Consider the following 25,161-nt stretch of genomic DNA (forward strand, 5'->3'; position numbering starts at 1 on the left):
AGGACCAAAAAGAAACGAGAAAAAGAAAAGAAAGAAAGAGGGAAGATTGTGATATGAACGACCGTAAATAGGCGTTCACAATAATGAATAATCGCACAAGTCATAAAAGATGATTGCAATTGTCGTCTCTCCAGAAAGTGCTCATCCATACGAATACATAAACGCCACCTCCCAATGCCGGTACGACGGACTGGCTTGCTTGTGGGAAATCATTGGACGCCACATTGCGACATGCCTGACATCCATCGCACTACACGTCATCTGGGACAGAATTGTTCTTGAGCAAAATAGCCATTGGGAATCGTTGTAGACATTGACATATTAAAATTTATCATTCGACGTGTTGACTTCATAACCCATTCATGATCACAACTCCTTACGACGCACCCACGCACCCTACTGATCACCAATACACTTTTCCCTCTTTCCTGGTCCCAGTTTCGCCCAAGTGGCTTGTAAACATTCGCCCTAACTCCAGCTCAAGCAAATACCAAATCAGCTCAAGCGCCTGAGCCGAGCAAAGAACCCACCCCTCGAAGGCGACTTGATAGGCGAGGTCATCCCGGTTTCAGACGAATGGGCGCTATTTCTTGATGTCTTGCTGCTGCTGTTGTCCTGGTGCTGGTGCTTCCGCCCCGTTGAGACAGACACCAGTTTTCCCTTGAGCGCCCAGAGCGAATCCGCCTTTCGAAGCAGTGGGCTTCTCGGCACTTTGCTGTGGGAATTCTGTTGCTGCTGAGAAACATTCTCGTCTTTCTCGTCTTTCTGGGCCCAATCGACGCGGCGTGCCGCGGCCGCGGCGGGGTTGAGTAAGACGAGGGGCTCGCCGTCGGCGTTGACGGGGCGACAGCTGGGCATCAGATCGGCGAAGTTGAAGGAACGACGGCGACGGCCATGGCTGCCATTGTTGGTGGTATTGCTGGGGAAGAACTCGCCCGATTGGTAGTTGTAGTTGTCGTCGTTGGTTCTAAGCGGCGAGTCCTCCACAATGTCACCCATGTTGGCCCAGTTCCAGTGGTTATGATTATGGTTATTTCGGCCATCGGGTAGTGACGATGACAGCATGGAGCTAGTGGGCGAAACGGCGAAGCCGTTGGCGGGAAGAGAGTGGCGTTTGTTCCGCGAGGGGATGGCGGTAGCGACAGCAGCAGGGGGCGCATCACTCTGGAACTGGTTGCGCTCCTGCAGCTTTTCCCGCGTACTCTGGGCTCGCCGCAAAGCCCGCTTCTGCTCGCCGGGCGTCTTGCTCGAATCGAGCTCCATCCGCTCGGCCGCGGAGCCCTCGATGTGGAACTTGAGGGCCTGACGCGACAGCGGGTGCACGTTGCTCATGTCGCCAAGGCTGGCATTGGCCGTGGCTGTCCGCGCGAATTGTTGCGCAGCCACCTGAGGCACGTGGTGATAGGGCTCTGCCGGCTGCGGCTGCTCCTCATTGGCAACATTTGCCGCCGTGGCCGGCTTCTTCGCTTTGGATGACGACGAAGATTTGCTGCGCTTGACGTCTTTAGCGGCTCCGGCAGCATCCATCTTGGAGTCGGCCCGCCGCAAGTCCTGGCTTTGGTTAATACTCCCATGGCTAGCCCTGTTCGCATCTGCTCGCGGTGGTGCGATGACCACTCTGAGAGCTGCCGGAGCTGCAGTGCCGGCCGTTGTAGAAGCTGTGGCCGCCCTAGCAGCAAAGCTTGTCGTGGCCGATTTTCTTGTGTAGACCGACGTCACAGTAGCATCGACGTCACTACCAGGAGCGGCAGGGCCCGTCGATGGTGGGCCCATGGCTCCGTCGTTGTTGGTCCTTTGCGCCCTCAGTCGCCGTGCCTCCCGCTGTGCGTTCTGTTCTGAGAGCACGATGTGAAGTCGCCGCCTCAGGTCCTCGGCGTCTGGCGGTGATGATTTTGGCGGATGCTGGGGCTTCGGTCTGGCATTTTGCTTGACTGGCGGCTTGATAGGCATTGTCAGGGCCAGGTCGGACCTGGGATTCACCCTTGCGAACTGCATCTTTTGTGCGTCGGATTTGGAGATCCAGTAAGTGATAGGAAGTAAAGAAAGGGCTTTGGTGACGGGCCAGCAAAAAAGTTTCGTGCAGACCAAGCCTTCTATTTTGGGTGAGGACTTGTCCTTTCGTAGAAGAGATGAAACCACGGCCCAAGTTGAGGCTCAATTCTCAACCCCCGACAAGATTATTAATTGTTGAAGACTAGCCTGGTACAACCGGAAGGGTCCTCAAGCCCGTCGTCATAAAGCAAATGTGCGGTTTTTGACGTCAGTTCGTATCCCACTTTAGAGGGGGCAGTTCGAACGATATGGCACCGAGTATTGTGGCTCGATGACGGCGTTGGCTGGGGTTAATGTAGGGACGTAGTAGTGCCCGTGGAACTCGGGGGTTTTGTCACTGACAGTCGGTGTCGTGGGGAAGATTGTGTGTAGTGCGAAGCCAAGGATGCCCGAGTCGGCAGAGACTTGTTTAAGACAACAAGAAAGTATCAGAGAGTTGAGTCCAGAGCAACCACAGCTCGTGTTCACACCACAAACCGAGCAGCTTCGAGGGTGTTATGAAGGGTGGGCGACCGATGTGGTTTAATACACGGAAGCAAAGTCACGAGAGCAGCGAGCAGGCCGAATGCAGCATAGCAGCGGCGCAACAAGCCAAGGGCGCAATCCGGGGTTGCATGGGCATGGATGGGCATGCAGGCATGGATGGGCAGCCAATGCTAGCCATAGCGCCGCCCGCATCGAACACCCTCGCTTTTGACAGCAGTCCTCGCCATTGGTCTCTAGCAGAGGAGCTGCCACCGACTAGCCCAGGACTAAAGCAAATTACATCAGACGATGCCATCGGGAGGAGATTGAAAAGTAAATTCAGTCACGATGGCTTCGGGTGGGTTTTTTCCTTCTTGATTCCCAAGCCTAAATTTCCTCAACTCATCCCACCGTGGTACGACGACTGTTGGGCTATTCAGCGGTCTGTCCTGTCTGCGAGGGCTTGTTCCCAAACCCCTGGGGAGCTCCAGGCGGGTAGACGGAGTATAGCAGGGTTGCATTGGGACAAGGGCAGGGTTGAGATGTTGTTTTGGTTGGTGCGTCCTTCTGCCGGTTCTGCAATGATCGTGGTGCAACCTACTTCCGACCCAGGCCGCAGAGCTAGCGCCTACTCGACATACAGAAGTAGTCGTAGAGTCAGTCAGGCCAAGCCTCGTTGCTGTTGTGTAAGAAATGGCCAGGAACCACACCATACGGGCATGAAGCTTGCTTGCAGGGAGAAAGCGTCGGATGAAGCCGCGGATGCTTCTTGTTTTGTGTTCCCTACACCCGGCTAGACGGGAAGACGCAGTACTGGACCAGTGGACGCAGCAGCCTGCCACCTGCGATGCTTGCGAGGCTTGGGAGACGCAGTGACCCGAACCGTGAACCGCCGATCCCGTCCGACAACCCCACGATCCGATCCAGCACAGTCCAGCCATTTTCCAACCTAGACATACATGTCGACGCATTCGTGCAGCTGAATCGAACTATGTCGCGCTTTTCCCATGGCAACAATGTCTCACTTTTTTCCGAAAGCGCCTCGCAATCAGCAATTGCTCCATCGCAACAGCCATCATGCCTCGCCATCCATTGTCTTTTCTCCAGCTGTTACCCCTCATATCTTACAAGGCGACTGGATAACCCGCCTCGACCGCCGCAGCCCATGGAGTGTGGGCGAGTGGGCGAGTGGGCTGCAGATGCGGCATAATATTGATGGGATCTGCAGATTGGTCACCGCACCACACCACCAGAAGCAGCAGAGTGTGACTTTCGTATTTTTCCTTCTTACCCCGTCGTGTCCAATTTTGTGCCAGCCCTTTTCAATCTGGATCCAGCCACATTGCCGAGATTTGACTCTGCCTATGCTTGCGAGTGTCTCAGCTATCGCCCCAGAAGCCAGGGAACTTTCTGTCTCTCTGCTCCCTAGGGAAGATATCTTCCGGCGACGACGTAGAACGCCGCCGCCCACCGACGTTGCCTGGTAACGCCGTGCGAAGGCAAGTGCTTACTTATTCATACTCAATATAACTGGTGGGCGCCCACCCCTTTTGAGCCTCTAGGCTTTCCGGGGAGATGCTACGAGTGGGCCAATAGGTGGCACAGAAGCTGTCTTCCTATACCGGGCTTCCTTTTTCTATAGACGTGATGATGGCGTCTTGCCTTCGCTTCCTCTGGCTACGTGGTGACACTAGCAGGTCGCTTCGTAGACTGAAACGTTGGCGTTATGGAGATAAATAAATATATACATGTGTAGATGGTCGATATAGGGTTGCGAGATCGCCCACCAACATCTTAGCAGCAATCACAGTCAATCGTGAGTGGAAAAAGGACAGTCGCAGCCGAGATCGAGTCCAGAACGGTGACTAGCAAGGTGCAGGACAAAGCCGCTGTTGCTGTCCCTTGTCCCTTGCACTAAAGAAGTGCCTCCCAGGGGTTCATTTAGGTTATTATGGTAGTAATGCAGGCGGTGATTGGATGAGCATGACTGCCTGTTCTTGTAGCGGCTGCAGCGCCGTTTCCTACAGCTGCGAGTCGTGACTGGTGTCGCTTCAATGCAGCCAAGCTCGGAAATACGAAGATATAGAATGCAACAACACAACAGCAATGGTAACAGCATGTGTGTCTGTTTACTACCCAGCTGCAGCAGCGCACAACTCTGGGCGGCAAAACGGCTCACTAGACTGGGCGACAGGACCAAGCTCCGCTGCATAGCGGCAGATGGCCAGTCTATTGAAGAAAGCTCTGCTTGAAAAAAGGTACACCAGATAATGCCGCCGACGTAACCAGACATACTGATTGTTGGGTATGAACATCACGTCGATTACTACATGTTCTCAAGCCGCCTGCGCCCTAAACTCGCCATGCTATGCATCTGTAGTGCCTTCTTCCTCTCGTCTCTGGGCGAACCAGTGAATAGCCCGTCGTGTCTTTTCCATTTCGTGACTACTTGGAGAGCCAGACTGCCTTTGATTTCCCATCGAAGCTGAATTATGGAGATGGATTGATTTACCAATAAGTTAGAAAGGCGCTAGAGTGCACGAAAAAAACGCCACAGCTCAGAAATTCGGTTCTGCTCCCGCCTGGTCATTTACGTAAATGAATCCTATATGGGCAGATGCTAGGAAAGTGTCCTTCTGTTGCTGCTGTGGTTGCGCCGTCTTGTCTTTTGAGCGATGCCATGCCTTCGGAAGGCGACAGACACAACGGGGCGGCGTGGCTTGACACTAGTCGACTCGACTCGATGCGCCCTTCAACTATGATGCCCGCCTTGAGGTTTCAAGTTTGAATTGGGTTCGATAAGGGGCACACATATGCGGCTCAGTTCGGTCAAATATCATTATAGTCAAAAGTTTGAGCTGTGTCAGGTCATAATAAACAGGCCTCGGAAGAATTACCATAGAGCCAGCCACATGACGGCGATCCGTTATGCATAATCGTAGTATCTAACTTCGTCATCAAGTCAAATACCGTATTGCAATTACAAGGACATATGTGTGAATGCTGCTGTTGAGGTGTTTCTTTCTTGGTGTGTTTCACTGGACAGGATAGTCCCTGGTACCCCGTGTTCCAGCCGTGTTACATTGATCACCCATCCACCCCCCTTTTGTTGACTTACACAAGCTTCTCCAGTCCTTCCGTCGGCCTGGGCCCGCCCTTGGACTTCCTCTCCTCCTCGGCGCCGCTCGCCTTCCACGCGCTGACGATCAAGTTGACAATGTGATCGACGGCGACGCCCTTCTTGACCTGCGCGAACACGGTCGGGCCGCCCTCGCGCATCTTGCGCGCGTCGCGCTCCATGACGCCGAGGTCGGCGCCCACCGCCTCGGCCAGGTCCGTCTTGTTGACGACCAACAGGTCGCTCTGCGTGATGCCCGGCCCGCCCTTGCGCGGGATCTTGTCGCCGCCGCTGACGTCGATGACGTAGATGATGTAGTCGGCGAGCTCGCGCGAGTAGTTGGCCGCCAGGTTGTCGCCGCCCGACTCGATGAGCAGCAGGTCCGACCCGAACTCGGCGTGCAGGTCCTCGAGCGCCGCCAGGTTGGCCGAGATGTCCTCGCGCACCGCCGCGTGCGGGCAGCCGCCCGTCTCGATGGCCCGGATGCGCTCGGCCGGGAGAGCCTTGTGGCGCGTCAGGAACTCGGCGTCCTCCCGCGTGAAGATGTCGTTGGTCACGGCGGCGATCGAGTATTGCGAGCGCAGCGCCAGGCAGAGCGCCAGCATCAGCGCCGTCTTGCCGGAGCCGACGGGACTAGAGAGAGCGACAGGGCACCGTTAGTATAATAAAACAAGCTGGATAAGTAGGCTAGGAGAGGACATGGGGACTCGGTTGGTCAGGTGAGGAATTTGAAGCTAGACGGTGACGGAAATGACCGGTTTCATGTGCTATTGATCCAACATTGACCAGCCCCCAAGGTCCCCGGAGTAGATCAATGGAAGAGGCAATTGGAAAGCCAATGTGCACTTACCCGCCAATTCCAATAGTAAATGCGCGCTCACTCCAAGTGCGGCCCTCAACAATGGGCATTTCGCGTCCCAGGTAGCTGCCAGGTCCATCGAGGATCTCGTGTGAGTGACCGTGCTCCGCAGCGGAGAAGCCATCGTGAGAGTGGCCGGCTCCGACGCCGTCGTGGGAATGAGTCTGTGCCATCTTTGATGATCGACCTAAGCCCTAGCTTCTTGTCTCTCCTCCAGCCCTTCGGAAGATGGAAAGTGTAATAGTGCGGAGAAGTAGTAGTAGTAGCAGACAGAAGACACTATTTTCTGATTTCCAGATCCAAGACCTCCCGGCAATACCTACCTCATCGGACAGCTCGAACTGCGGGGTGCCAAAGGTTGTTGCTTATCAGGAAGGCGGGGCAGGGGTCTTGTCCTATTACGTACACACAACAACCTATACTAGCACATGCGCCTTTGACGCTCTATCTACTGATTAATATTCCCTAGAGCAATAGTCCGCTCGCACTTCCTTCGACAGTCTGTACACCGTCCTTCGACTGGTGGCAAAGGGTCCAGACCGCTGAACCCTTATGGACGAGAAGCACTAATACCGTTGCAGCTAGGCGTCGGGGCCCGATGCATTTATACCAGCGATGCTATCTATGTGCACTCCCAGCTACCGACGTCCCTGGGGTCACGGTCTCCGCCCTTGAAGGTGCTCTTGGCGGGGAACTTGCAATGGGTATGTTGGTAGGCGATGCCTTCGTCCACGGTATCGTTGACGAACTTGGTCCCGACCAAGGCCTCGGGGGCCACCCCTTTCTCGACCCAGTCGACCACCGCCGCCAAGACGTTGTGCTCGCGGTCGAACGGGATTCCCGGGCTGCATCGCCGCCTTGGCCCACGGCCCAGGCTCCCGGGCCGCTGCCGCAGTGGCCCATCCCGGGGATGCGGAAGAGCCGGTAGAACCGATCCATCTGCGCCGGCGCGTACCCCATGCCGCGGGCAAGATGTTCGTAGAACCGGATCGAGTTGAAACTCGTGATCTGCTGGTCCTGCTGGCCGTGATGCGTCAGGATCTTTCCCCCGCGCCCTTCGAAGGCCGCCAGCGAGGACGGCCAGGTGCGTATGCCGCCGGGGTCCTTCCGACCCGCAACGAGGGCATCGTTGGCCGTGAAGGTGGCGGGGTCCCACGAGGGGTCCTCGAGAACGGCGAACTTGAACCAGCCCACCGAAGGGCCGTATGCTTTCCCGCTGTATAGGCCCCCGAGGCAGCAATCTCACTGCCCGGCTGCATAGCGGGATAAAGCAGTGAACCGTTTGGCCAGAGGTAATCGTTGAAGATCGTGTTGACCGTTTGAACTTGGGCATCCGTGAGACAGTCTCCTTTCGTGGTCTTCCGTGTTCCACAGAGAAGCGTCTCTGGCCGAAACCGACACAACGTCGGATCCTCAATGATTCCATCCGCGGCTCCATCGATACCGTCGCATTGCCTGAGGACTTCATTGTGGATGGTCGTTTGCCACGTACCAGCGTCAATGAAGCTCGGCTCGCCATTTGCGCCCGTAACGGTGAAGTACCTGGCCCTCGAGGAGTACAGGTTGTTGAAGTCAACGGCAGGGGCGCCCGCTACGATCCCGTCGAAGTCTTCGGGGAACAGCTCGGCAGAATGTATACCCTGCCTGCCGCCCAGAGAGCAACCTATGAAATACGACTTGTCCGCAGCCGCGCCGTAGAAGAGGGCAGTGAGCTTCTTGCCGACCTCGACTGACGTATGGAGACTGCATACATCCGGCATTAGCTTCCGGGAAACGTAAATGGTATGGTTTTCTCGGCAGACTTACGACCTCCAACCAAAATCTTCGACTACATCCTCGTTCTGGTAGAACGTGTCGCCATTTGTGCCATTGTGGCCATTGTTGGTGCCGACCGTCGCAAACCCGTTTGCTGTGCCATAGGCAAGATCATTGTATGCAACGCCTACAAGTCACAGCTGTCAGTCTGACGGATCTCGCAAAGCCATGGCGACGCCTGTGCCACCCATGTCCCTTTCTGGACTTACAACCGCCGATGCCTCCATTTCCAGTCGCGAGGAAGCGAGCCGACCAGTCTTCCGGCAGCCACATCTCATACGTGATGCTGGACCTGTTGGAAGTCGGTATGGACAGCGCGACTCGGCACACGTCGACCGTGACGCCTTGACTTTTCTGACTACATGTCGGGTCGTTGTCCGAAAGCCCAATACTACTCCCAGCCTTGACGAATTGCAGCTCGGTGCGTGTCGAGTTTTGGACAGAGCCTTCTGGCCGGAACTGCAAACACCTTTCCTCGAAGGATGCTGTCGACTGCCTTCGGTTGCCGAGCGTCGTGGCGGCTATCGAAGGCAGCGCAAACCCCAACAGGCCTGTATGTGGTCTCATCTTGATCCAAGTCAAGTCAAACAGCGACAGCAACAACCAAAGCATGGGCGGTGTCTTGGTTTACCTGCCACTTCGGCAAACGACTCAGGGGGCTTTCTTTATATATATCCGGCTATTGATTTATCCCTCATCGCCTCCCCTCTCCCCTCACTGTCTCAAAAGAGTACCGTGACCGGTTTGCCGTGCAAGCGCAAGTGCAGGCGGTGGCCCCAGCCAATCAATGATCATCATTGCAGCGCCCACCTCCCTTTTAAGGACAAGCCGGGGAAAGAAGTGCCGGTTCGCCAATGCAACCCGCGATTCAAGCCCATGTATACGTTGTCGTGAAGTCGCTTGTTCAAGCGGGACTTGTTGTACACAATCTTCGGAAAGCCATGTTATGTAACCGTTTAGAAAGATTCAAGCTTTCAAGCATTTAACATAACACAAGCAAGACAAGTCAGGTCCAAGTTATGTCATGAGCCTTTTATTAGGCAATCTATCTGCAAAGTACACGCAATATGGCACCTTCCTCTGAATGCCAAGAAAATAATTTTGCCCCTGCTCATGTGCAAATTTCTCGTCAGGAGGAGTTGACCACGTCTCTCCCCCGTCCATTCATGGATTCTGGGTGCAGATCGTCGCCATAGAAAAGAAAAAGAATCGCAATCCTAGTTTCCCGCGTCTCCGCCGCAATGAATAACAACTAGAAAGAAAACACATCTTGGGGATATGTCATTCGCTTTCTACCTCCCCGAAATTTCTGCGCGATTTTGTATGCCCATGATTCTGATAGCTAGGCGAAAGCTCAGCAGCTTCCTTTCTCTCGACATTCATCCTCCCAGCTATGCCTGCCAATATCTCCCATTTCGGTGAATGCGACGTGGATACTGCAGGCTGAGGGTAAACGTGGGGGACAAGGTGCTTTGCTGAGAAAATGGACTTTTTTTTTTCTTTTTCGTCAATGGCAGATCCGGAGAGTGTACTAAAGCCACCCGTAAAAGAAGAGAAGAAGCGCAATGAATCTCCCCTGCCTGCCCATGAAGCTGTCAGACAGCTGGCAGAACAGGAGCCGGTAGCAAGCTACCACAAAGATTGGCCTCAAATCCTTGTCGTCGTGAACTATCGTGATGACGTTCATGAATACGTCGGAATGTCGGAGATCATCGCAATGCCGGGCACAACTGAACCGAGAAACGACAATGTAAGAAAAAGAGAGAGACGGCTAGGAAAGTCTATGATGGGCGCGAACATCGCGCACGATCCTGTTACAGGGATACAGGCCTTGAGAGATCTGGGTATGGATGCTGATATCGTTCTTGGTCATCGCAAATTACGAACGTTCCTCATCCAAGACCGGCAGAAATCCAAGGGGATGATGATAAGTTCTGGGTCAACGAGCGTGTAGTGTACAGAGCAACCCAGGGAACGGTGGGCGCTAGTGAAATGCTCGTCGGCTTATGTCAAGTGTCGGGATAGAGTCGAATGACAGGTTAAGTTTGGGTGTCTGTAGAAGAACACCAAGGAAAGGTCGTCAGATTCGTGGAAGACATTTCGTTCGTGCTTCGCCTAAGCCAAATAGAATACCGCAGGGACAGCCCAGAAGAGCCGTCCTGATGAATGCCGCCCCCATTCGTCCCTCGCACCATACCATTACAAGCTGGGTGGCGGCAAATTGCAAAAGAAAAGACCTTAGAAGAAGTGGCCATCACCGTTGCCAGTCTGCATAGGAGCGCCTGGGTAGGTGTAGCCCTGGTTCAGCCGAGGAGGCTGAGGAGGGGGCACGGTGAGGCTGCTACTCGGAGGATAAGCAGCCTGACCACGTGCGCCACTCATGCCATTGGTATAACCTCTAGAAGACATGGTGCCGTTACCCATGGTCTGGGCGGCAGCGCGAAGCGAGACCTGCCCACCAGTCTGGTCGGCAGGTGTGTTCTGACCGCTGCTCGGGTTCGAAACGCTGCGGGCATCATGGGCCTGAATCTTGGCTTGTAGGCGACGTCCATAGGGAGTAGATCGAATACCAGGCAAAATAGGGCGGATGGACTCCACAAGCTGGTGCTTCATCTGAGGAGTAGCATGCTCCAGGGCAGTCTGAACCACGTAGTTGCCAAATGAATCTCGCAACAGTTTATCCATCTCTCCCGGATTCAGCATCTCCTGGCACATGTTGTCTCGAGAAGGCTCCGATGCGCAGCGCAGGCATTTTTCGATGACATTGGAGCTAAACTTGTGGCGAGAGAGCATGCCGATCTTAGTGCCGAATTCCTTCACAAGAGGTTCGGTGAAAGCTGGCTCGTTAAGGTCGATGATATACTGAACCACGTAGTTGCCGAAAGGATCTTGCACAAGGCGGAGAGCTTCATTGGTGATACGTGCGACGAGCCAGCCCTTCTGGTCTCCTGAAGCATGATCAATGCAGCGCTGAAGAACGCAGCAACCATGGCGGTGAGTGCCAACATCAATGCAATGATTGCCGACAGCATCAAAGATGAACTGAGCGTCTTCTGCAGAAAGCTTGTTAAGACACTTCTGGATGACGTGGTTACCGTTCAGGTCTTGGATAAGGCTGACAACTTCGTAACGAAGGGCGTTGACGATGATCTGCACATGCTCAGGGATAGAAACAAACTCGATCATCTTCTGAAGAGCACGAGTACCATGCTGGTTCAGCGCAATGCGAACCATCTGTGCCGAGGCATTCTGGATAAGGGTAGTGCGCTCGTCATCGGTACAGTACTCCAAGAGCTTTTGGCAGAGGTAGTTGCCAAAAGGATCCATCATCAAATCTGTGACATGAGGGCTGGTCTCTCGCCAGATTTGGTGGATCTCAGTCGGGTTCCGGCTCTCCAGTTGCTTTTGAAGGAAGCGACAGCCATGTTGATCCTTGCACAAAGCGAAGATTTCGCCAACGAGGTCATCGAGTGTCAGGTTGTTGAAGCGTGACATAGCTGCAAACTGTTAGTTGAAATTCAAATAGTGCTGATGATGTACTTGCCTTCACTGTCCACAGCACGACGCTGATTGATAACACGCTGCTGGGAGTCACGGCTGGCGGACGCACCAGGCTGGTACATGGGGCCATAGTTGTTGTAGGATTGACCGGGGTAACCATTCATGTTCATGTTGTTCATGCCCATTGTAAGCATGTTCATGCTGTTGTTCATATTGTACCCGGGACCAGGGACAGGACCATGGCCGTGGCTGTGGCCGTGGCCGTGGCTGTGACCATGACCATTGGGACCATTGGGACCATTAGGGCTGGTGGGGTTGTAGCCACCCGGAAAGAATGAAGGATAGGAGCCCATGGAAGAACCTGGAGAAGAGATAGATGCAGACGATGGGGTTGACTGCATCTGGGCCTGGGTTGCGGGAGGTCCAAAGGATGGTGCATTGGCATGAAGAGCCGATCCAATCGACGGGAAGGTAGCAGACTGAGTAACTGCGATGTGACCACTGTCGCCGGAAAGTTCCCGGCTATGGCGCTTAGAGTAAGCACCCGGGGGAATGCGTCCGATGCTAGCATTATGGTGATGGAAATGTTGCTGCGCATGAGCGTTGGCATTATTGGGGTTGAACCCAGGTGTGACAGCAGATGAGGGATTCTTGACAGTGGGGATGTCGTTTGCGGAAAACGAAGTCTGCAGTTTGGGGGCGTAGCCAGAACCTGTGCCGCAGGAGGTGACATGAGAGGTGCAGCAGAAGTGGCCTCAGCGACAGCGTCCTTGTAGTAACCCAAGTCAACATTGTGGTTCTTCAGGTCAAGTGAACGGCGGAAACCAGATCGAGCGCCAATGCTCTTAGCATCAGAAGACTCCCCGCCTTGTCCATTATCACTGGAATTCATCTGAGAGGAATTGAGCTGGGACAAGCTCTGCTGGTGTCGGTGCATTGAAGACATCTTGTTCCAACCGTTGGCAGTCTCAAGTGCAGCGAGATCGACGGCTACAGATGAGGCCGAGAGCTGTGAGAAGAGGCAATTAGTAAGTTAAGAATTGCGGATGAGCATAAGAGCTGAGAGAAGTTTGGAGATCGCAAGTTTGAAAATGGCTTTTGCAAGTTTTCAACGTAAAAGATCATGTGTGTTGAAACAAAAAGTCAGGCTGGAAGGGGATTTCAATGCATATGAAATGTGAAGGAAGAACTGATTGTCTTCTGGCTTATTGTGAGTTGAGGGAGAGAAGTAGGCAGTTGGTTTGATGTAATGATTGAGAAGTAGCACACAATCAACAAACGCGATACTCACAACGCGTTCAATAACGCAGACTCTCAGGGCTCACTCAGGTGGGGAGAGTCGACAACAATCAAAAAGGCAAATGAACACACATATGAAGGACATTGCACTTACTCGGTTGGGGTTCGCCTTCTGGGTGTACAGTTTTGGGAAACCGTTATCGCCAGTATCGACAGCTGTGTAAGTAGACTCCATTCCGGAATCGTCGTCTCTGAAGAGGAAACCTGCAGCGTTGGTTTGGTCTATGTTGTCATAAAGATTGCCTCTTCTCGTAACAGGCATTGAGTACCGGTTCAGACTGATGAATATCAGTCAGCACAACGAAGTCTAGGAGGCAACAAAGTAACGAGATATGGGATGGATGGAAGACTGTAACGATGGGTTGATGGAGGAACGATGAGGTAGGAGCTAGCGAAATGTCGCCGACTTGGGTGAAGGAAGGATGAGTAGGCAAAGAAAAGGAGAACTGGTGCAATATCGACGAGTCGGGCAGATAAAGGAAGTGTTGGCCCAATCCTGTGAATGCAATGTTCTATACTACCTACCTACCAGGTAGTAAAGAAAGTCAAAATGCAGAATGAACAACTTTTAATTCTTGAGATCTCCTTGGACCTCGAAATTCAATATAATAAAAGATATTTTGAAGGGTGCAAAGATGAGATTCCGTATATGCTTCCGCATGGAGGATCTATCACAACGACAATTACTGATCGATAGGAGGCGGAATGTGTAGTTTTGGAGACGGCTTTGCGAGAATAGAGATTACCTGATAGAATGGGAGATGCTTCTTTCTTGCCACGTTCAACCACGATGATCGAGTTTCGTGTCACAGGGGAGACAATATCTTGCACAATCGGGTATTGGACTGAACTCAGTCTGTTGGGATAAGTGTGGAAAAGGGATGTGCGTGATTGCAGAGAGAGGAGGTGGTGAAGAGAGGCTCAGAACATGTACTAGGCATGCTCATGAGGCCTTGCATTCAATGTGACAAAGATTTGTCCCATCTTCAACCTGACAGAAAAATGGGGATTGGGTGATACATGTGAAATCAGGAAGGCAATAAATGAATGGATGAGCTTGAAAGTATCGAGCAGAACAAGCAAAAACGCAAAACCCGTAACAACGAGACGATTACGGGAAAACAAGACGGGTTCAAAGGGGAAGCAAGCAAAATACGTACGCATTTGTGGACCGGTGACTGGTAGGATCCTGACGAAGAGCCTCTTCCTTCTCGTCGTCATCGCTGTTGCGGCGAGACCCCGGAACTGATCTAGAAGGAATCTGGTCATCGAAGTTGAAACGAGAAGGCATCATGGATGATTGGGGCGAAGTCAGCTGCGAGCCGGACCTGCCAGGTCGGTTAGAGAAAGTGTGCGGAGAGACCAAGCTCGAAGTCGAGTATCGGTTCGGACGAGAGAACATGGTGGGGAATCCAGCCGAGGTTTCGCGATACTCTGGTGGTGTTGTCGGCTCGGACATGTGGCCGGTCAAGGCCGCACCACGGCCCAGATCCTCCTGCATACGTAACAACTCCATCTCTCCTCTAGACGCTGCTGCGCAGCAAGTTTCTGCATCTCGGCTTCGAAGCGCCGTCTCTGCTCCACGATCTTCTCATATTCAAGCTTCTTCTTCTCTAGCTGCAACACACAGTCAGCAGTGTCTCTTGCGCCACATACAAAACGAATCGACCTCGGGCACGCAAGTCAGAAGCTCTAGAAAGCTTGACCGGGAAACATGCAAAAGAACTTCAGAGGCAGGTGCCATACCAATTGGGCTTTATACTGGGTCTGGGGTGGGCAGAAGTCAGCCACGAGTTCCACAAGCGCAAGACATATATTTCAATATTGAGACATCTTCGGAAGACAACCCAGCGGGGCTAGACAACAACGGAGATGCCCGGCAGGGAGCAGGGTTGCACTCACCGCAGTAGGATACTCCTGGGGCTCAGGAGGGCGCTGGTTATTTATGGTGGACAGTGTTGGTACATGGCCCGAGTCGGTAGTGAACCGACGGGGCAACGAGGTGCGATGATCTTGGGTCGATACACGCTGCTGCTGCTGCTGCTGCTGTTGCTGCTGCTGAGGCATGCGAGAGCCATTCCTCGGCGGAGACACAATCGAATTCATTGGTACTTCGTTCCGGGGCGACTGCTGGGCCTGCTGGGAGCGGAATCGGTAATCGTCCATCATTCTTGTAGGATTTTTGTTTTCGTTCTGTTGTTACAAACTATCGGGTTTTTCGTACAGAGGTGGACGGGCTTGTCGCCGTTCTATAAACTGCAGAATCGCGAGTTGGTAGTCAGCATTTGGTTTGTTTGGCCATCAAAGACTCAAGTCAGACATGGCCGGAGACAGGCGGCGCGACAAGTAGTATTGTGTGTCTCCGACAGAAACAATAACCACAACAACAGGGAACAAGACTTTTGCTTCTGGAGCGACCGAGCAGAGCGAGGCGCAACAACAAAAAGTAGTTGCGCTGGGCATCGATCACATCGATCGCTGGGGCAGACATATATGCTCCTTGTTTCTGTGCGCCCATCTCTGTGGTGCCTCAATCGCTCGCACACACACATACACGAGACGAGTCAACCGTCGCCAAGGTGACTGGACTGACTGACTGGCTGGAGGTGGAGGCAGAGGTTCCGGGCCAGGCTAACGAAGGGCCAGACGAGACGACACGGGGAGTTTTTGCTGCTTACCTTTGATGGGAATGAGGAACTATAGCAACAAAAGCGCTTCCCTAGGCAGGGAGCGATAGCAAGAAGATTGACCAACAAAATGAATGTGAGTTTGTGGACAAGAAAGAGAGCAGAGGTAGCGAAGCGAAGCGAAAGCCAGACCAAGATCAAACCGCTGGTGGTGGTGCTTCCTCTGGCCTTTGGGGGGTTGAAGCAGGAACAGAGTAACCCAGAAGGCGACCCCTGTCGGAGAGCCGATGGGCACTTGGGACTTGGGACTTGGAGGGTAGAGGGGGGCCACACGTTGGTCGGTGGCTCGTTACTACCTTCCTGGTCCTGGTTCGTTGGACCTGGCACTGGCGCGGGTGCTGGGTCTAAAAACCGCACAACTCCAGAGCGTGACTCCAGAAGAACGAGAGAGAGCATGCGAGATCTCGCGCAAGCACCGGGAACCCTGGCACGACGTTACGTACACCGTCGACTTTAGAGAGAGACAGGCTGGACCGACTGGGCAGATGTATTGATCGCTCAATAATGCATTATTAGTCCGTAATGGAGGGGTTACTCGATCTTTATCAATCCCTTGTGGATGCGGAACATGTCCTGGACAATAAATAAGCTCAAGTCATCTCTGAAGGCAAGGCTTCACTTTGACTTTTGCAACACCGAACCTAACAACCAGATGACTGGTAAGGCCGTGACTCTTTCAGGCCATCAGCCAAACTACCCGTGCCTAACAGTCAACTAGTTCCTCATTCACGGATCCCGATGAGACAATTGCAGGCGCGAAAGAGTCTCACTGCTGTCGGCGGCTCGGAGTCTATCAAATGCATCTATCGATGTGACAGGTTGCGGATGCAACGACGAAGGTACCTACATGTAGATAGCCTAACTTTATCTGCCTTACGGGTATGATTACACAATATGTGTATGTGCATTGCGACTCATCTCCAATCATGAAAGACTTCTTTTTCTTCTTCTTCGTTCTTTTCTTTCTTTCATGCTCTTTTGTTTTCTCGCAGTCGTGCCCAACGGTCTCAAAGGTCAAGACGAAACCCCACAGCTCAAACCCATGGGATGCCGGCGGTGCTAATGGCTTAATGCCCCTCAACACCACCACAGAGGACACTGAACTACAAAGTACGAAGGGAGACCGGCAGAGAAGAAAAACCCAGAGACGAAGGAAGCGGTGAGCAACGACCTAGCCTAGCCGCGAGATGGGACTGGTCCGAACTGTGGGCTTCCCACTATCTCCTTCGCTCATACGCCTTGGCCGATTCGTGGTCCAAGTGACAATCCGCAACAGACTAGTGCGGGGACCCTAGGAGCTAGCAGAGACGGGATAACGCAAGAATCCCCGTCCGTCCATGACTTACATCACCCCCGTTTGGTTTGGAAACGGCTATCTTCCCTCCTGGCAGCCTGGGCACACGCAGAAGATGGGTGATCGTCGGCAGCATCTTGGTTATTTAGCTAGTGCCAATCCGGAATCAGAACCAAGTGCGGCAGCACGCATCTTTCGTACCGAGGAGTGGCTGAAGGGCATTGTCATCAGAGAGAGGAGGGGGAGGCCCGAAACATCGCCTCCTTCTATGCAGATTCCTCCTGCTGTCAGCATCTTCTACTGCCAGGCTTCTGCCAGGCCACTGCAACAAAAAGGCCCTTAACCACCCTAAACCCCACAAAGATGTCCATGCAGGAGCACGGAGACGTAGCCAGAGGTGCTGTGGTTGGACAACATGTTACCCTTGCTCGGAACGTCGTTCGCGAATGAGGGGCCGACCCTATGTCGTAGGCCGACTGGAACTCTGCGCTCTAACTCGAATGGGCGAATGAGTGGGCGTCTTCATGTTATATTCGGTCCATGAGGTAAGGTATCGGCTCGGCATGTCAGATTTCGGGGTCCGTCTCTCTGTGGCCCTGAGGAGAGGCTACGGAGAACTACTTCGTATATTTAGTAGGATCGTTTACCATGCACATGTAAGCAGTGAATGAATGATGCGACCATTTTATTCCCCCAAACGACATGGTATACAGATCTAGTATGGATATACGTACTCGTAAGAAAAATGAAAGATGGGGAAATGCTAGAGAAAAAGAAAGAAATCGGGAGGGTTGTTGGGTTCCGTCATCCGCTTGAGGACGTCATTTCGAAAGCACGCAGACATAAAGATCATCAACACACTCTCATTTCCAGAGCAAGCCTAGAAACACAAACGAGGGGCAGCTGGCAGCTACGCTACACACTACACACTACACGCTACACTAGCTAGCCTAGGGCCAGCGGGAGAATTGTGTGTAGTGTGTAGAGGGATGAGAGGCCTATTCACTTGACCAGTCAATTTTCTTTCTAAACCACCTGCTGCCACCGGCAACAACAGCATTTCCAAATTTCCATGCCATCTTTGCGCTCCATGTGGGCTAGCGGGGACCTCGCAAAGGGTCCCTCGGCCGCCCCAAAGTTTCGCATCGAGCCGAGATACCGCCTCGAAGTCAAATGGCTTAGCGCGGCTGACCGTGGTGATAAATCCATGTTCGACGATTCGAGATGCGCCGGCTTACTCACAGTCACTCGTACGAAAGATCACCAACACCTGGTGCCAGCCCGGGTCTGACCTTGCTTCCTTTTTCGCTTCACCATCGCTACCGCTACCGCTACTTCTGCCACCCAGCCGCTGGCCAGCCTTTGAGATGACCGTTGATTTCTTGACGCCACCATCGAGTGGTTTACCTCTGCGCTTTGTTCAACCCGTTAGGAGAAACGTGGTGTTTGACAAAGGTCTAGATGGAAGCAACCGTTCACGCTATGTAGTCGGCTGTACTTGGTCGAGGTGGTCCACATTCGCTTTGGCTAAACGCTACGGCTAGGTACTACCATGGTATGCATCTGTCATGATCGGATGATCGTTAGTCTAAACGAAAGAAAACGTTGAAACGAGGAATACGGCTTTGTATACTCCTCTCATGGCGGAGAGATCGGGTTCGAGCCCCTCCTCATCGGCGGCAAGGCTTGGTTGATGGCACCTTTCGGCCTGCAGGTTTCATCAATCGGTGGCAATTGGTCTCAAGGAAGACCTGTCTTCCCTCTGCCTTTTTGGTTCACCGACTTTTGGCCCGAACCAGACACATGTTCTGCCTTGCGTCGCTATGCCTTCACCTGGCCTTGCCCTGCCAGAAGTCACACATTTGTTGGGTGCATTCCATTGCATGGGGACGAGTATCAGTGGCTTGCAGCGCGTATATGTATGAATTGCAGTGCTGGGAGGCGGGGCATCGCCGACGACGCAAAGCATGGGGAGTGGTATCATACGCGCTGCTCACTCGAACCGGGCCCAGCAAAACCGGGCAAATGTATGCACTACCCCTCGTCCTGTTCTAGCCGCCAGCCGCCCCGAGTTCTTGCATGCTTTTTACCCTTATGAGGATGGCAAGAAACATTCACCCGATCAACAAGCTTGCAGTGAGTCGAGACCCTGGAATGCTCAGTCCATCGGTATCCGCTCCGCTCCCCGCCCTAACCCCCTCTTTCCCTTGCCTCCCTTTTCGCAACCTGCATGCAGCAGTGTGTTGAGATATGACGACTAGCTGCAGCCCAAGTCCTCATTCTTCACGATTCTGGAATATATACCCACCTAGGCAGCCAAATACGTGTGTATTGCATACGCCTGGCAGCCTGGGTGTTTGTTTTATGTGACCTCCTGCAGAACATGCATTGCCAGCTCAGAATGCGTCTCTCTTTCCTCAGTGTAGGTTGCCGGCACTGCGGGTGCCTGCAAATTCTTGAATGTGACGGCAAGGGGCATCTCAAGGAACCGTACGTATTTACTCGGAGCAAAGCGAGTATCCACGCCGACTGGCCCAAGAAAACATGAGGAACGTACTCCGTACGTACCTACATACATCCATCTATGAATTGGGTGGGTATCCCGATCGAGCATCCAGCATGGCACGGAGCCAAGCAGCCCATGGACGATCTCTAGCGCCGGGCACTCTCAGCAGGCAGTGTGTCCCCATGCATATAGGTGGGCAAACGTGCGTTTCTAACACCACCAAAAAATTTGCACCTGCAGGAGACATTGTTTCGAACGCGGATCCATCAATGTAGCATGCAAGCAGAGAGGCGTCAGGGCTTCGATGGGATTGCTCTATTCGGTATTGTGCATATCATACATGACTTCTGGATTCCTATAGACAGTCAGCCGTGTTCAGTAAACTTGTAAGGCTCTCTTACGTAATATCGTGGTGGTCCCTTTGGAGTTCAAGATCATATGGATCACTGGCAGTCCATCTCCCGTGGCTGTCACTTCGAGCAAGGAGTCGACTGGGTCATGGTATAACGAGTTGTGGCTCCTTATTGTTGAGATTCAGGTAGCAGCATACTGTTGATGGATTTGGTATAGACCGCTTCCACACGCCAGCCGGCCTGGAGGTGACTAGTCACATGCCGCCCCAATCTTCCCAGCTCTTCTTATATGGAGAATCAGAGCCTCGTGAACAGGTTTCTTTTGCGCGCCAGGGCGGGCAGAAGATATTAATTTGAGGCTGGCAGCGGGGTACGGGTACAGTTGACACATGCCTACCCTCGTGATGCTAGTAATTCCTATGTAAAGGCGTTGCGTGTAAACTGAGAACAATATCTTACCATACCATAAGGACAGGTAGTGCTATTTACGTGAGATATGCCCGGATTCACCAATACTAGTGCACAACTACACGGTTGAACAGACACAAATATAATCATAACTGTCTGGGCAGTCTCGTTCAGCGTAAAGGGCGAGCATGTTCTCCGTTGTCATTCCAGATTGATGGCGTTCCTTTTGCGTGTGATAGAAAAAGGAGTGGGAATGCTGCAGCAAGCCGGCGGCATATGTGAGTGTGATGTTGTAGAGTCACACAAGCTCCCGTCATGGCCGCGTAAACAAATCCATTGTCCTCTACAACTGGTACACCAAGCAACTCCATGTTGAATAGTATCATTGTGTAAACACACTCCGGATACCTTCACTGGAAGGAGTCGTTCATTGGCTGGTTATTGCACGTAAGAAACTTAGTATATGCACGCCAGTCATACTATCGGTTCTAGATATAACTGTCTCCCTGTTGGCTAGCATTTCTATTGCCATCCATTCATCCTCGTGATCGCTGACCAGCTTATTAACACTGCATTGCCTGCCGGACATATCACCATCCGTATCAATGTTTCTTATCGTGCCTTTATCGCATTGATCCGTGCGCAAGCTTAACGGATATAGAAAGAGCTTAATTTTAGAGGGGTAGTCGCGACAGGTCGGCGTGTACTTACATACCACAGGCGGAGGCAGGCCAGCGTGATTGGAATTCCGTACGCAGTCTGCTCCGAGAGTTCCTAGGAAAATCCTGAAACGAGCAAATAGACCTCAATGTGCTCTTGCAGTTTAATCCAAGCAGGCGTAAACTTTCTAGGAGTAGTCGTGCTTGGTTTGTCGGTGCAGTGCAGTCAACACCTTTGACAGACGAGCCCCACCTTTCAGCGACGATGGCTAAGCTTGGTGGCCTACGACCGGATGGAGTCATCTCTCCCTGTACCTTGAGCTTCGAGATTTTTAATGCCGGAAAAAAAACCTCCAACAACAGCAACAGTGAGGTGTGAGTGTTACCTTCACCAGCGCCCAACATGCCGCACGTCGACGATGGATTCGAGGCTCTGCTGGAGCCATTTTACAATGGCAAGAAGCTCACCGATCCCATCTCGACCGTCGACGACAAGATGCAGCTTTTGCCTGCATTCTTGAAGGTCAAGGGTCTGGTGAAGCAGCATATTGACTCCTACAATTTCTTCGTCGACCATGAGATCAAGGAGATCCTCAAGGCCAATCGTACCGTCAGGAGCGATGCCAACTCGTCTTTTTCATCGAGTTTCTGGACATTCGCGTTACCAAGCCCGATCGCCCAGGTTACAGCGAGGGACCCCAGCCTCGCAATGAGATTAGTCCCATGGAATGCCGCCTGCGAGACATGACCTACTCCGCAAAGGTGCTTGTTGATGTTGCCTTCTTCCGTGAGAAGAAACGGGTCATCCAGAGAAACCTGGAGCTGTGCCGGATCCCGGTCATGCTCCGAAGCAACAAATGCTATCTCTACGGCGCCAACAATACTGAGATGGAGCGCTTGAATGAGTGCCCGCTGGATCCTGGCGGCTACTTCATTGTCGGAGGCACAGAAAAGGTGATTCTTGTTCAAGAACAGCTCAGCAAGAACAGAGTCATCGTCGAAGCCGACGAGAAGAACAACATCATTCAAGCATCTGTCACGAGTTCCACTCATGAGCGTAAATCCAAGACCTACGTTATTCTTCGGAAAGATCGGCTTGTCCTGAACCACAACGTCCTCATCGAGCCTATTCCCATTATCATCATCCTCAAGGCTCTGGGAGGTCTGTCGGATTTCGAGATTATGCAACTGGTTGCTGGCTCCGATGGCAGATTCCAAGATGACTTTCTTGTCAACTTCGAGGAGGCTCATAAGGTGGGCGTCTTCACTCAGCAGCAAGCTCTTGACTACATTGGAGCCCGGACGAAGATGGGAGGAAGGGGTAAACCCGGAGCCGGTGCACCACAGGCACGCAGAAGTCATGTGGAAGAAGGCTTGGACGCCCTGGCAAATATCATTATTGCTCATATCCCCGTGGAGGGCCTGGACTTCTACCCCAAGGCTGTTTACGTTGCGCTAATGACGCGACGAGTGCTTATGGCCTACTATAACCCCAAGCTCGTGGATGACAGAGATTTCGTCGGTAACAAGCGTCTGGAGTTGGCAGGTCAAATGCTTTCCCTCTTGTTTGAAGATTTATTCAAGAAGTATCTTACGGACCTGAAGTTCGCCGCCGACAACGTCTTGAAGAAGAACAACAGAGCCAGTTACGACCCCTTAGGACCCATCATTGCAAACGGTCGGCATATTAGTGAAGGCATGAACCGTGCTATCCAAACAGGCAACTGGAGCGTGAAGCGATTCAAGATGGAAAGAGCCGGTGTCACGCACGTCTTGAGCCGTCTCAGTTATATCAGCGCCTTGGGAATGATGACACGAATCAGCAGTCAATTCGAAAAGACTCGGAAAGTATCTGGACCCCGAGCTCTTCAGCCCTCCCAATGGGGAATGTTGTGCACATCAGATACCCCTGAAGGAGAGGCCTGTGGTCTGGTCAAGAACTTGGCTCTTATGACGCATATTACCACCAACATCGAAGAGGAGCCGGTCAAACGATGGGTGTTCACACTCGACGCTAGCATCGAGCCTTTGCGTTGTTTCTCTGGCGCTGAGATGCATGCTCCCGGCGCTTATGTCATCTACATCAATGGTACACCCTTTGCTATGACTCGATTCCCCAAGCAGTTTGCAAACAAGTTCCGGACTATGCGCCGACGAGGATGGGTCTCGCCTTTCGTGAGCATCAACGTTAATAACAACCTTGCGGCGGTGCATATTGCCACAGACGAAGGCCGGATCTGTCGCCCTTACATTATTGTGAAGAATGGCAAGGCCAAGATTCAAGCAAGTCATCTGAGGCTATTACAGGCTGGCAAAGTCACGTTTGATGATTTCCTCACGCGGGGTATCGTTGAGTATTTGGATGTCAACGAAGAGAACGATGCCTTGGTGGCTCTGTACGAGAAGGACATAACCAAAGCTCATACACACGTGGAAATTGAGCCGTTCACCATTCTTGGAGCGGTAGCTGGCTTGATTCCCTTCCCGCATCACAACCAATCCCCTCGAAACACATATCAATGCGCCATGGGTAAGCAAGCCATTGGAGCTATTGCTTATAACCAGTTCAACCGTATCGACACTCTACTTTACACTCTCGTCTACCCCCAGCGCCCAATGGTTATCTCGAAAACCATTGAGCTTATCCACTACGACAAGCTCCCAGCTGGCCACAACGCCACTGTTGTTGTCATGTCCTTCTCCGGTTACGATATCGAAGATGCCCTTGTATTGAACAAGGCGTCTTGCGATCGGGGCTTTGGACGATGCCAAGTCTTCAGGAAGTACACCACGGAGTTGCAAAAGTATAACAATGGCAGCCGTGAGCGGATTGGCGACAGGGACCCGTCGCAAATTAGTGGAAAACACATCGCTCTCTCTAAGGACGGTGTAGCAGATGTCGGTTGGAGGGTAGAGTCGGGCAACGTCATGCTAAAAAAGAGACCCCCATCGAGACGAATCCAGGTGTTAAAGGGATGGAGAGAAGAAGTGATGAGTACAAGGAGAGTGCCGTCTCATACCGAAACCATGACCCTGCTTATATCGACAAAGTCATGGTCACGCAGACTGACAAGGACACACATTTGATCAAGATCCAGACCAGACAGACAAGACGCCCCGAGCTTGGCGACAAGTTCTCGTCCCGTCACGGCCAAAAGGGTGTCGTTGGTATCATTGTTGATCAGGAGGACATGCCATTCTCCGATAAAGGATTGGTTCCTGATATTATCATGAACCCTCACGGTTTCCCCTCCCGTATGACAGTCGGCAAGCTTCTCGAATGCCTTACCGGCAAGGCTTCCATTGTGCGGGGCCGTAAAGACTTTGGGTACGGTGACGCCTTCCGTTCGCATCCGCTGGAGGAGATGAGCCGCAACTTGGTCGAGGCTGGTTTCTCGTGGGAGGGCAAGGATTATTTCACATCCGGAATCACAGGAGAGCCGCTGCAGGCCTACATCTTCAACGGGCCCATCTACTACCAGCGACTCAAGCACATGGTCCAGGACAAGATGCATTCGCGATCCCGAGGCCCCCGCGCCATCTTGACGCGCCAGCCGACCGAAGGTCGTTCCCGCGATGGCGGTCTGCGTCTCGGTGAAATGGAGCGTGATTGCCTTATCGCCTACGGTGCCTCGCAACTGCTGCTAGAGCGTCTGATGATCTCATCCGACGGTACCGATGTCGATATTTGCCAGAAGTGCGGTTTATTCGGTTACCGCGGTTACTGCAGTTCCTGCCGCACCAGCCGGGAAGTGGCAAAGATGACCATGCCGTACGCTGCCAAGCTGCTTATTCAAGAGCTTATCAGCATGAACGTGGGCGTCCGCCTGCAGCTGGAGGATGAGTTCCCACATCCTACTAGTTGAGTGAGGGTGGAATGAACGAGGAATGACGGTCCATTGCATCTCTAGGCGTTTAGGCCAGGAAGGCCAGGCATAATTGGCATGGCGTTCGTCTTTTCTATGTAGATTACTCAAGTTGCAAATCAATTATGACAGATTATATAAGTACTTCGAATTTAGGTTTTATGTTATACTCTATTCGTGTTGTCTCGTGCCTGGCGCAAAGCTGTATTTAACAGAATTTTGGGATGGCCCTTTAAATATGAGAACATTGGTGATAGTGGCATAAGAGGCCAATCTCTG

General features: G+C 52.6%; 6 protein-coding genes across 6 annotated transcripts; 1 reads left to right on the forward strand and 5 right to left on the reverse strand.

Annotated features, from left to right (window-relative positions):
• Positions 1–495: 495 nt before the first annotated feature.
• Positions 496–1,995, reverse strand: PG998_009105 (uncharacterized protein; the record flags this gene model as incomplete). The annotated part of the gene is made up of 1 exon (XM_066875921.1): positions 496–1,995. The coding sequence occupies one exon, from the start codon at positions 1,993–1,995 to the stop codon at positions 496–498; it is 1,500 nt and encodes a 499-aa protein (XP_066728077.1).
• Positions 1,996–5,631: 3,636 nt separating this feature from the next.
• PG998_009106 (urease accessory protein ureG-like) lies at positions 5,632–6,667 on the reverse strand (the record flags this gene model as incomplete). Its single annotated transcript, XM_066875922.1, has 2 exons — positions 5,632–6,268; positions 6,486–6,667. The coding sequence occupies 2 exons, from the start codon at positions 6,665–6,667 to the stop codon at positions 5,632–5,634; spliced, it is 819 nt and encodes a 272-aa protein (XP_066728078.1).
• A 449-nt stretch (positions 6,668–7,116) lies between these two features.
• On the reverse strand, positions 7,117–8,876 carry PG998_009107 (uncharacterized protein; the record flags this gene model as incomplete). The annotated part of the gene is made up of 5 exons (XM_066875923.1): positions 7,117–7,339; positions 7,450–7,702; positions 7,741–8,237; positions 8,301–8,436; positions 8,519–8,876. 5 exons carry the CDS (start codon positions 8,874–8,876, stop codon positions 7,117–7,119), a joined length of 1,467 nt encoding a protein of 488 aa, XP_066728079.1.
• Positions 8,877–10,547: 1,671 nt separating this feature from the next.
• PG998_009108 (ARM repeat-containing protein) lies at positions 10,548–11,804 on the reverse strand (the record flags this gene model as incomplete). Its single annotated transcript, XM_066875924.1, has 1 exon — positions 10,548–11,804. The coding sequence occupies one exon, from the start codon at positions 11,802–11,804 to the stop codon at positions 10,548–10,550; it is 1,257 nt and encodes a 418-aa protein (XP_066728080.1).
• A 23-nt stretch (positions 11,805–11,827) lies between these two features.
• PG998_009109 (uncharacterized protein) lies at positions 11,828–15,278 on the reverse strand (the record flags this gene model as incomplete). Its single annotated transcript, XM_066875925.1, has 6 exons — positions 11,828–12,522; positions 12,591–12,819; positions 13,204–13,387; positions 14,270–14,559; positions 14,613–14,726; positions 15,012–15,278. The coding sequence occupies 6 exons, from the start codon at positions 15,276–15,278 to the stop codon at positions 11,828–11,830; spliced, it is 1,779 nt and encodes a 592-aa protein (XP_066728081.1).
• A 6,141-nt stretch (positions 15,279–21,419) lies between these two features.
• PG998_009110 (DNA-directed RNA polymerase III) lies at positions 21,420–24,882 on the forward strand (the record flags this gene model as incomplete). Its single annotated transcript, XM_066875926.1, has 3 exons — positions 21,420–21,646; positions 21,706–23,837; positions 23,957–24,882. 3 exons carry the CDS (start codon positions 21,420–21,422, stop codon positions 24,880–24,882), a joined length of 3,285 nt encoding a protein of 1,094 aa, XP_066728082.1.
• Positions 24,883–25,161: the final 279 nt, after the last annotated feature.

This window comes from Apiospora kogelbergensis (genome assembly GCF_038363985.1).
Source record: "Apiospora kogelbergensis strain CBS 113332 chromosome Unknown utg000006l_segment0_segment0, whole genome shotgun sequence".
Classification (NCBI taxonomy): Eukaryota; Fungi; Ascomycota; class Sordariomycetes; order Amphisphaeriales; family Apiosporaceae; genus Apiospora; species Apiospora kogelbergensis.